General features: G+C 43.7%; 1 protein-coding gene across 1 annotated transcript in view; it reads right to left on the bottom strand.

Annotated features, from left to right (window-relative positions):
• Positions 1-4616: 4616 nt before the first annotated feature.
• The window catches only part of LOC137561555 (serine protease inhibitor Kazal-type 1-like), a 68336-nt gene continuing 60097 nt past the window's right edge, over positions 4617-12855 (bottom strand). The window contains exons 5-6 of the mRNA XM_068272869.1: positions 12605-12720; positions 4617-4760 (exon numbers count right to left, since the gene is read on the bottom strand). Coding sequence (XP_068128970.1) covers positions 4712-4760; positions 12605-12720 — 165 coding nt within the window. The 3' untranslated portion in view covers positions 4617-4711. The remainder of the gene's footprint in view (positions 4761-12604; positions 12721-12855) is intronic.

Raw genomic sequence — 12855 nt, 5'->3', positions numbered from 1 at the left:
ATGCGACCATAACGTCCCCTAAAACGCAACGTCCTGGTGTGAAACCAGCCTTAACTAAAGAAGAAGATATAGTAGCTTTTATTTTCTTAGTGGTAAGGACCTTGTATATTATCCTGAATTTGTAATGTTTAAAAATATATTGTTTGAACTGACTTTGCTGTCTGAGACAAAAGCAGTGCATAACAGATTTATAGAACTATATTTTCTAGCTGACAGCAGCAAAGCTAGAAATACTTAATCACTATAGAAAAATTTTAAAGGGAACCTGAACCAAGGTTAAATCTACAGTTCGGTACTTATGTGGGGCTTCTTCCAGCCCCCATAGTCTGTGAGGTCCCTCGGCGTACTCTGGGTCCCCTTCATTCTCCTTTTGGTGGCTCCATTAAGTGTGACCTGAATGTGAGTAATGTCCTCTGGGTCCCCTCTGTTCTCCCACTAGCATCTTTGTTACATTTGTGACCTGAACTTATGCCGTCCATGTGCTTGTCTCGATTATGCTCCCACCACCAGGAGCGTTCTGCACATGCACGGTTCATTCTTTGGGAGAACATGCAGAACACTCCTGGGGATGGGCGCACAATCCAGATGGGCATGTGAACTCGGCCGCGCATGCATAGTTACCACAACTTGTTTTCGGGTCACACATATAACGGAGCCGCCAGCTGGTTTACGGTGGGCTGGTAGAAGTACGTACGTAAAGGTAAGTAAAAAAAAAAACGTCAGATTTAACCTGAGTTCAAGTTTCCTTTAAGGTCTCCAGGTCAAAGCACACTTGAGCGCTGACACATTCCACTGCCCTACTGATATGGGCTCCTTCTTCCTTAAACGTCATGGCTGTCGTCACCACGCCGGCCGGCTCGCGTCATCAAGGCGTCCGGTGTGACAGTACTGCGCATGTGCGCTTTAATCGTGCATGCGCCATACTGTCATGCCGGCCGGCGTGGTGACGACAGCCGTGACATTTAAGGAAGAAGGAGCCTGACACTCGGGCCCAGTGTCGGCGGGAGCCGCCGGGCAGCCATTTCTGAGCAGAGCCTAGGAGAAGAGCCAGGACGCCGCCGTGGGACCTCCCAACCTACACTGGGCTGCAGAAAGCCCCAGGTGAGTACCAATTTCGATTTTATTTAGAGCTTGGAGTCCCTTTAAGCAGACAAGTGGGAACAAGAAAAAAAAAAGTTCTTTTACTGCGAAAATCCGCATCGGAATACGCAAATCGTTAGCGAAAAGCTGAATCGGTAGAGGTAATCAGCAATGGCGGAAAGTGGATTTTCCACGGAAACGGAAATTGGAATTTCCAACCATCCCTATTGGTACCTGAAATGTAGTGCACAGATGAATTTCATAGGTAAAATTTAGACTAGGCAAAGTTTTTCCATTCTTGTCTTGTTCAATTTTGGTGAGCCTGTGCAAACTGTAGCCTCAGGATCTTATCTGACAGGAACGGCACCCATTGTAGTCTTCTGCTGCTGTAGCCTATTTGCTTCAAAGTTTTTTGTTTTGTATGATTCGAGCTGGTATTCTGCATTCCTTGGTTGTAAGGAGTGATTGCTCTACAGTTGCTTTTTTTTTTCAAAGCACTCTGCTTATTCTTCTTTGCCCTTTGACATCGAGGCATATTAATCCACACAACTGACATTCATTGGTTATTTTCTCTTTTAGATCATTCTCTGTAAGTCCTAGAGATGGTGTGCATGAAATTCTCAGTAGATCATAAATTTATGAAAATCTCAGACCAGCCCCTCTGGCACCAACAACCATGTAACATGTAACCATGTTGGAAATTATCTATCTAACCATCTGTCTGCCTAGCAATTAAGAATTGTTCTACTCATCAGGAGATAACCATAAGACAATGCACCAGTCTCTACCAGTACTTTACAGAAAATAATCTTAACAGAAATATGTAACAGAAACATTTAACAGAAAATTGTATGGTGTGTGCTAGGCATTAAGCCTCATCTACACGCGTAGATGAGGCGGCGATGTGGCTTATCGATTGTGCCGCTAATGCGGCTCGATTAATAAGATCCGACAGGTCGGATCTTGCTACCGCCGATTCCCTGCTCGTTCCCCGTGAGCAGAAGATAAGCGGCACGGTGCGGGGATGAGCGGGTATCGAATCGGGCGAGCGGGGATGTGGAAGAGGCGATCTGGCGGCTAATCGAGCCGCCGGATCGGAGCCTCATCTACGCGTGTAGATGAGGCTTTACACAGACATTCTGATTGCAATGTTGTTAATTAGATAAAAAATTATGTGCAAGGAATATGCACAGAGACATTATGTTTACAACGCTACTTTTCAAATAATTGTATGCAAGGATTATGCATTGTTCTGGTAGAAAGTTTGCTTTTCAGATAATGATTTTGTGCATAGCAGGTGTACTTTTCAAATGTTTTTTTTTTTTTTTGTGTGTGTGCAATAATATTCTGAGAGCAAGTATGCTTTTCAGATAATGATAGCAAGTATGTTTTTCAGATAATAAAGTTATGCATAAGCATTCTAATTGCAAGTGTGATTTTCACATAGTAATTTTGTGCATAAATATTCTGATTGCAAATGTGCTTTTCAGATAATGTTGATTTGATTTTCTGATAACTAGTCTGCTTTTCAGATAAGAATTAGGATTACAATGATGCCTTTCAAATCAGTAATATGTGCAAGGATTATGCACATAGATGTTATGATTACAATCTTGCTTTTCTGATAATGTTTTAATGCATACCTATTCTGATAGTAAGAGTGCTTTTCGGGTAATAAGAAAAAGCAATAGTTTGAATCCAATCCCAGATCCCAAAAAGGAAGTGCTTTTAGACTGCACATGAAGGTAAATTTTCCTGTGGGTCCACCAATCTGGTATATCTGATCATGTGTGCTAAATGCCCCAATGTTATGTACGTGGGAGAAACTGGACAAACTCTGCGCAAACGTATGAATGGACACAGGCACACTATTAATGATACCAAATCTGGACTCCCAGTTGCTACACACTTTCGGTCCAACGGACACAGCATGGATGATCTTCGTGTCGCTGCCCTGAAGGGCGGCTTCAAAATGTCAAATGACCGATTAATAGCAGAAACAAAATTTATAAATTGGTTCAAAGCTGTGCAGAAGGGTTTGAATAAGGACAACAACTTTCTATATTGGTATGAGATTGATGATATATAAACTGTCTCAGCCACGCTAGCTGAACTTGTGAACTAAGAATTTACGATACCTCTGGGTCAATCCTAATACCAGGTCTGTGAGCAATGGAGTAAACAAGGATCCTTATCTTACCCCATTTAGATGGTCTGTTTGTATTAAGGCATCTTAATGACGTATTTATGCTTGAAAAAAAATCTGTTTTCCCTTTTGATGTTGCATGTATATAAGCTGTCTGTACCACCAGCTTGCAAACTAACAGGATGTAAACCTGACGAAGGCTGCAAGGCCGAAAGCTTGTTTATTCTTATTCATTTGTAGTTAACCAATAAATGGTATCATCCTGATTTAAAACTTCTTCTCAAATTTATACAGTAACTGCACTTTTTTACTTCTGACTGCTGTCTGTCCTGCAAAGTAACCGAATGTCCTGTCCTGTCGGTAATCTCATACAATCAGCCACCTTCAGCGCATTACAATAGACCCTGCAGCCAGCGTTTAAAACCCTGCAGGAAGCACAATACAGGAAGCACTATGCAGCCTGTCTTTGGGGCAGCTTAAAATTAATGCATCTGCGCATGTGGTAAGAAATGTCAAATGATCCAGTGTGATTCGAGCTTACAGATGTGAAATAGTGATTTATTTCGAATATTTATAACATAATTAATTGGTTGTCGGATTTTGAAAGTGTTAAAATAACGATTTAACAGAAATAGTATATAAACTTTTAAATAGGTGTGTAGTTAAACATATATGTAAATTTGTAATTTCAATTGAAAAATAGGGTCGAAAAATTAATGAAATACAATTTAAGGTTTATTTGTTTTATAAACGTAATATTAACATGTGCGCCCTTTTTTCCCGGTATGAAAACAGAATAACGATTTATTAATAAAATGTGTAATAAAGGTTATATGAGGCGTGTTTTAAATTATTAAATTAATATTTGTTAAAATAAATGTAAAAGAGTACTTAATAACGTTGTAAAACTTAAATGAGGTTTAGTGTATGTATAAAACCTATATTAACACGGGAGCCCTTATTTCCTGTTAGGCGCCAGATAAAATAATATGGCCGTCTATGGCGACGCCCTTTTTGTCCACCAGCCCCATGCGCCCAAATTTCCCAGCTCCCTTTCACACAGTCTCAGTGGCCCAGAGCTAAAACATATGAATGATTTACTATCCTCTGCTGTTCCAGGGAAGAGGTTTACGGCTGAAAATTCTTTTCAGTGAGGGTTATGCTATAATCCAACTGAAGAGAAAATGTCACTTGCACAGCTGACATGTAACACAAAAAAGCAGAAAAGGAACACATCCTAGTTTTTTGTCTGCTTGGCACTGTACATATATGTCTCATGTATGTCTCATGTATGTCTGTCACATGTTAAAGCACTTGGGTAAATGAGCAAAGTTGTCTTAGGCTCCATTTATTTTTATTTTTTTTAGAAATTTGAAAGCCACACTCAAAATGATGCAAATTCTTATGTCTCTTTATTGTATGTTATGTGCTTTAGGCACATGTTGCATATACCACAACTCAATTTTGCTTCAGAGCTACAGGGAATCACTCCTTTTGACATTCTCTATAATTCACAATAGACAGACTTGGATTCCTGCAAATAAAGTGAAACCATAAGTGCATATGATAAGCGGTCATCTGAATTCTAATATGAAAAATAACAGTTCCAAAATCAATAGGCAATTTAAAAAAAAATGGACATTAAGGTTGTTAGGGAAAGCCAAGTTTGGTTTTGATTGGTGGTGGGAGCAGAGATGGATCTAGCCAGAATGGAGCCAAGCATGAGTAGAGGACTCTATAGGGTTGTGTATTGGGTCAGCAGTCAGACAAACTGATATCAAGGACAGTGGCGTACTTGGAGGGGGGATGGGCCGTCCAGGGTGTTGCCATGGTAGGGGGTCACACCCTGGCAGAAGGGATCCATCTGTTGTCAGCATTCAATCTGAGGGTGCTCTTACCAGCAGCATACAGTAGGTGGCAGCAGCACTGTACAGTAGGTACAGTAGGCAATCTTTCTCACTGTCTCCTTTCTGCTGTCAGGATGGAGCTCTCTTGCTGCAGCTCCCCCTCCCTCATTATAGCTAGCTTTCTGATATCAGCTGGCCCCACCCCCCATGTGCACTTGACCATGCATGGTGGTAAGGTGCTCTAGGGCAGGGCTGTCTAACCCTGTACTCAAGGCCCACCAACAGAATATGTTTTGCAGGAAACCACACACATTCACAGGTGAGGTAATTAGTGTCTCAGCAGAGCTGATTAACTACCTCTGTGGATTTCCACAAAACATGCACTGTTGGTGGGCCTTGAGGACAAGGTTGGGGAACACTGCGTCTAGAGAATGCATGCTGTGCTGTGTGTGAGTGTCCCTGTAGTGTGTGTGTGTGTGTGTGTGTGTGTGTCATTGCACTGTGTGTGTGTGTGTGTGTGTGTGTGTGTGTGTGTGTGTGTCTGTCCTTGCACTGTGTGTGTGTGTGTGTCCTTGCACTGTGTGTGTGTGTGTGTGTGTATACAAATAACTGCAAATCCATGTCAGACTTGGTAAAAGTAATCAAATTCGCTGACGACATAACCATTGTCGGTCTCATCACCAATAATGATGAGAAAGAGTACTGCCACCAGGTTGAAGGTGTCTGTCACTGGTGCAGAGAGAACGGATTGGTCCTAAACACAGCGAAAACTGTGGAGATGATTGTTGATTTCAGGAGCTGCGCCTCCACCCCGCCCCCAATCTGCATCGATGGCAAGGAGGTGGAAAGAGTCCCCTGCTTCCACCTTCTGGGCACAACCATCTCTAATGACCTGAAGTGGAAGGCCAACACTACCTCCACACAGAGGAAAGCCCAACAGAGACTTTTCTTTCTCCGCCAACTAAAAAAGTTTGGTATGGCCCAAAAACTTCTGACAAACTTCTACTCCGCAACTCTGGAGTCAAGATCTGACTCAAGGTTCCTACAAATGTACTCGAGTGGTGTCGTAGTTCACACCACCTTGTTGTCACAGGTCTACTAAAAGACTACTACATCCTTTATTTGCAATACTTATAGGTTTTAAAATATATGTTGGTGCATAGATTGCAGACCAAAGCGGGTGTCTTTGCCTATCCCCCCCCCTCACAGTTCACTGTCAGAATGTGCGAACAGTTAGCTGGTCTGAGAGCACAAGCTGTGGGGTGTGGCTAACCCTGAAGACTTTGGTTGCACAGCACAATTATTTATTTTATAAAATCAAAACAGTATTGTGTGAGGTGTACAATTGAACCACCCTGCAGTGGGTTATGCAAGTGCAATAGATATGCAAAAAAGCTGTCCAGAATGCTCAAGTATGGCAGCTCTTTGCATCTACAGAGTCGCTGCAGGTCTCCCTCACACAATTACTGGAAACAAGCCAGGGGAATAGTACAAAGATTAGGGAGTGCAATACATATATAAAGTGCTAACAGTGCTTGACATGTTTCCTCTTAAACAGATTTCATTTGGAGCAAGATAAAGTGCAAAAATAATAAATAGAGAACCCCCAACCACCACCAAAGTATCCCCCAGCATCACACGGCTCAAGTCAGAGCTAAAGTGCCCATCTATCCAATGGGTTTAAATATGTTGTGGAGGCTGGGACTGACCTACCCCTTCCAGGCGATGCCCTCACACATCTCCGCCCATTCCCATTAGCTCATGCAGGGATGTTAACTGTGAGTGTGCTGGCTGGCTTTTAGTCCAAACCTGTGCCATGTATAATTCAATTGGTGCTGGCTACACACTGCTACACATCGCACATGCGCCGTGCTGTCACGCCGGCCGCCGTCATGACGCGCGGCGGCCGGCGTGTGACGTCATTCGTGACGTATACAGAAGGAGAAGGCCCGACACTCACCAGTGTCGCCCGGGGGACCGGCCTGTCCGCGCTATGCGGACAGCCGCCGGGAGAAGAGCCAGGAGGCCGGCGTGGGACGTCCCGACCAGGGCTGGGATGGAGAAAGCCCTGGGTAAGTTCAAATTTTATTTTTACTCTGAGCTCGGAGTCCCTTTAATTAACCGCGCATGCGCTGTGCTGTCACGCCGGCCGCCATCATGACGCGCGGCAGCCGGCGTGTGACGTCATTCGTGTCGTATACGGAAGGAGAAGGCCCGACACTCGCCAGTGTCGCCCGGGGGACCGGCCTGTCCGCGCTATGCGGACAGCCGCCGGGAGAAGAGCCAGGAGGCCGGCGTGGGACGTCCCGACCAGGGCTGGGATGGAGAAAGCCCTGGGTAAGTTCAAATTTTATTTTTACTCTGAGCTCGGAGTCACTTTAAACGCCAGCAGTCTCAGCTGTTAGCGGCCGTCACGTACCGCTGCTGAACTTCCGACTCCATGTGACGTCACTTCCACGTTGCCTCGGCAACGCGTACACACGGTCGGGTTCAATGCGTACAAAAGTATGCGGCCCGCTATGCCGGTTGCACGGTAATGAGAAGCTTTTGCCCGTGATCAGGCTAATGCTACCAATTGGAGGTGGCGGAGTATGTACAAATGTGCGCCTCATTTAGATCGCCATGACTACTCACGCCCTGTGGACGCACTACAGATGGAGTGTAGTAATATTACTCTGGCCCTAAATATGCATATCTATGCATGTTGTGCGACCACATCGTCTCATGTACCTGTGTTCATATAACCGTGGAAAAATCTCTCCATGCGATGTGAATGCACAACATAAACAGCAAAGCGCAATACTCATGCATATTCCCACCACTGTGGATGCGACCACATCGTACTTTTAGTCCAAACCTGCACCCTGTATAATTCACATGGCACTGGCTACACAACACTGTATGTGATTAGATGCCAGTAGTCTCACCTGTTAGCGGCTGTCACGTACTGCTGCTAAACTACCGATTCCATGTGGCGTCACTTCCGCGTTACCTCGGCAACGTGTACACACGGTCGGGTTCAATGCGTACATATGTATGCGGCCCGCTATGGCAATTACCATGGTAATGAGAAGCTTTTGCCCGTAGTCAGGTTAATGCTACAAATTGAATGTGGCGGATTGTGTACAAATGTGCGCCTCGTTTAGATCGCTAGGACTACACATACCCTGTGGGCGCACTACAGATGGAGTGTAGCAGCATGCATATGCATGCATGTTGTGCGACCACATCGTCTCATGTACCTTTATTAGTATAGCTGTGAGAAAATCTCCCTGCAATGTGAATGCACAATCTAAACAGCAATGCGCAATACTCATGCATATTCCTACCAATGTGGATGCGACCATATCGTTGCTTATCTCCACATCGGTTGAGTAAAGGGCTCACAGACCCATAATCAGCAAGTATCCTTGTTAGTGACAGTATATCTCTCCATTGAGTGCAAATTTGGGTCCACAGTGGGCTAGCATCATAATGTGGATAGACATACATATGTTTCTGTACATAGAGGAGGGGAGGGGAAGGGAATAGAAGAGTCCAGTCGAAAGACCACAACACTGTGATAGAATAGGAGCAAAGTCCTGGGGATACAGATTCAGCAATACATGTACAATGCAACTGTTATGTTAAATCAATCGGTTTATGTAAAAGAAAGAACCGAGAGCCCAATACAGTGCAGTACGTTCAGGCAATTGGTATAGTTAAAAAGAGTAGATTAATACTCACAAACCAGGGTTACCTCCAGGCAACCACCGTACACGCAGGCGAGGAAACCGTCCCGTCCCCATTAAGGAACAAGAAGTCGCTCTCTGCAGGTTCAAGGAAAAATGCTAAGGGGTATGCCCCTCCACCAAGGGTGGATGTTAAACGTGTGATAGAAAGGAACAGAGGCGCCAAAAGGATAAAAACAATAATTAAAATGCTTAAAAAAGGCTTGGGAGGCAGTGATGGGCTTACCTCCTGTAAGCAGACACAACAAACTGTGTATTCAAAATAAAGGGTATTTATTGGTACACTCCAGGGGTAAGTTGCAATGCGTTTCGCAGGTTCAAACCCGCCTCATCAGGCAAATGTGACAGGAGTACACACAGCAGTCCGTCTAGATTACACTAGGCGCCAGGTGTAATCTAGACGGACTGCTGTGTGTACTCTTGTCACATTTGCCTGATGAGGCGGGTTTGAACCTGCGAAACGCGTTGCAACTTACCCCTGGAGTGTACCAATAAATACCCTTTATTTTGAATACACAGTTTGTTGTGTCTGCTTACAGGAGGTAAGCCCATCACTGCCTCCCAAGCCTTTTTTAAGCATTTTAATTATTGTTTTTATCCTTTTGGCGCCTCTGTTCCTTTCTATCACACAATCGGTTTATGTTACATTGGGGAGAAAAGTATGGACAGGAGTACAAGATGCAAGTAAATGCTGTATGAGGGCTACAGGAAGCTTGCCAAAGCAAAGTCCTCAAACTTCTACTCCGCTACAATCGAATCTGTCCTATGCTCTTCCATCCTGGTTTGGTACGCCAGCTCCTCTGCCAGCAACAGACTCAAACTGCAGAGGGTCATCAGATCAGCGGAGAGGATCATCGGGAGATCCCTTCTCTCTCTGGACCTCCTTTACCATTCCAGGCTGTACTCCAGAGCATTAAAGATCACCAATGACCCCTCACACCCAGACCACCGCTTCTTTAGTCAGCTCCCCTCGAGCCGGAGACTCCGGTTCCGGTCCATCTTCACCAAGACCTCAAGGCATAAAAACAGTTTCTTTCCCTCGGCTGTCAACCTTCTGAACTCTCTCCACGTAACTGCCCATCCCCACACCACAACACCATGCCGGCACTGAGGCACTCTATACATAGACGGCGCTCTAGCTCAAGCTGACTTTTTTTGGTTGTTTTTGGGTGTTTTTGTGTTGTAACTTATGCTACATTGTCTCTCTCTGCATCTGGTATAATGTTGTGTTCCTTTCTGACTGCTTGATTTGTCCTGTATCTGTATCTATATCCTGTATCAGTACCCTGTACGTGCCAAGCCTTATTCTGGGCACGACCCAGTCGTGCTTGGCGATAAAGATTCTGATTCTGAAGAATGTCCCTGCAGTGTGTGTGATAGTATCCCACAGTGTGTGCATCAGATATAATTACAGGGTTTCCTGAGCTGCCATTGGACATCTCTCTCCCGCTGGCCATGCCTCCTGCCGATCCCCCCCTTCTCCCTGCACGCTATAAAAGACAACACAGTCTCTCAGCGCAGTGTCGTGACCCAGGGCGCATGCAATTGTGGCCCACGGAAGCAGCATTTTTTGCAGCTACCTGATCCGCTCAGCCCTGCGGATCAGGTAGCTTACTTTTTTTTTTTTTTTTTAGCCTACCTCGGGCTCTCTTTAAACTTATCCTAATCTTCCTGCAGGTGCTGCACAACTACTAATTAGGTCATAACATTTTTGCAACCTTCGCACTGTTTCAACCCAAAGCAATATTGAAGGCTAATTTCACATAATGCACAAGGTAAAGGGGGAAGAGGCGCCCAGAGCAGATAAAATACATTAAAAAGTCTTTCTGCAGGGTGCAATTTTTATTATCCCTACTTTTCGTCCGTTCACATAATGCAGATTCGCATCCTGAAAACTGGGCTTCCAGCGGTTTTGAAAAGACACATAATCAGTTAGAAGTGTATTGTGACACACACTGGAAGGATATAGTCAGGGGCGTAACTAGAAGTCCCCGGGCCCCCCTGCAAGAATTTGAGCGCCCCCCCCCCCCCCTGGGGCCCGCTCATGGCAGTTTTGTGGGGGCAGGAGGGGTTGCAGCATGAGAGGAGAGCTTGGTAGCACTCCCCCTCCCTCACCTCGGACTCTCCCCTCTGCCTTCCCCTACTGCCTCTATGTAAGCGTCAGCAGCGTCAGCAGCAGCTATAATTACCTCTATCCACCACCGGAGGTAAGGGCTTCACATTACTTTCACATTACTTCCTGTCATTGTAACAAACGAAGTAACACATCCACGCATTACTTCCTTTTTGCGTACTAATAGTATGCGGCAGGAAGAAAATGTTAGGACATCTTGTGGCCAAATAGTAAAATTACACCTACATACATTTTATTTAATAAAATCACCTACATATACCATTAAAATTAATCCCTTACTTGCCCCACTCTCCCATAGTTACCCAAATTAAACGTTAGCATTAAAAAAAAAAAATTACCAAAAAAATACATAAATAGTTACCTTAGGGACTGAACTTTTTTAATATGTATGTCTTGAAGGTATAAAAGTTATTTTTGCAATTATGGGCTTGTAATTAGTGATGAGCGCAAAATGAAAAGTACACCTTTATTTCCAAATAAAATATTGGTACCATACATTGTACTTTGGAAATATTTTAAATGTTGCAATAACTGGGACACATGGTAAAATGTGTGGGCCTTATTCACAGTAGGATGTTTTATTTTAAAACTATGATATGATGACCACAATTTGAGAAATAAGGAATTGTATTCCATTGTTTATTTATTATTCCCATTAAAATGCATTTAGAATAAAATAATTTAGCAAAATGTACCACCCAAAGAAGGCCTAATTGGTAGCGGAAAAAACAAAATATAAATCATTTCATTGTGATAAGTAGCTATAAGTTATTGCCGAATGAATGGGAGAGGCGGGCTGACAAGTGAAAATTGTCCTGGTGCAGAAGGGGAAAAACCCCTCCGTAGGGAAGTGGTGAAAGTACCTCAAATAAATCCCATCCAGATGCATAAAAATAGGTTTCATTTGTTCCAGAGATCTCCACTCTATTATGCTGCATACACACTTGAGATAAAAGTCTTTGGAGAATGAAAGATCACAGACCAATTTTACCCCCTTCCATGTAGTATGAGAGCCATATTCTACACAGGCTATGCTATGGAGCTGAACTCCCCATCAGATAGAAATCTTTGCAAGATCCTGCACACAAAGACGCTGTACACATGCAACAGATCAGTATCTGCAAAAGATCTGTTCCTGCAAAGATCCATTCCTGCAAAATGCATTCATAGTCTATGAGATCTGCAGATCATCATACACACCTTGTTTAACATACTTCATCTGCATATCTGGCAATCATCTGCAGATCTGAAAATCCATCCTGGTGGATCTGATCTGCAGATGATCTGCAGATGATTGTCTGTTAAACTAGGTGTGTATGAGGATCTGCAGATATCATAGACTATGAATGCATTTTGCAGGAACGGATCTTTTGCAGGAACAGATCTTTTGCAGATAATGATCTTTTGAGTGTGTACGGGCATCTTTGTGTGCAGCATCCTGCAAAGATTTTATCTGACGGGGAGTGCAGCTCCATAGAATAGACTGTGTAGAGTATGGCTCTCATACTACATGGAAGGGGGTAAAATTGGTCTGTGATCTTGCCTTTTCCAAAGACTTTTATCTCAAGTGTGTATGAAGCATTAGTAACGCTAACCCCAGAGACTGCATGAGATAATGGTATGCTCAATTTTCTTCTACATGTGTGATTTTTAGTTTTATACTTACTTTGCCCATTCGGCGCAAAATTGACACTTGTTGCCTCGAGATCTATTATCAGATGCACAAACTGGGTAATACATTAAATTGCAGGCGTCTGTTCCTTTAAAGAGTTCACATTCTTCCTAAAATGTAAGATCACAAACTTTATATTACAACTTACTCTTAATATTTAAATCTAAAATGTAATTTTGTTAGCATTTCAAAAATAAAAAAGCAGAGCAACAGCAGCTTTATTCCTAAAACACTCAGTGATGTGT

This window comes from Hyperolius riggenbachi, chromosome 3 (genome assembly GCF_040937935.1).
Source record: "Hyperolius riggenbachi isolate aHypRig1 chromosome 3, aHypRig1.pri, whole genome shotgun sequence".
NCBI lineage: Eukaryota > Metazoa > Chordata > Amphibia > Anura > Hyperoliidae > Hyperolius > Hyperolius riggenbachi.
The sequence above is the reverse complement of the archived record's forward strand: the minus strand, read 5'-3'. Positions and strand labels throughout refer to the sequence as shown.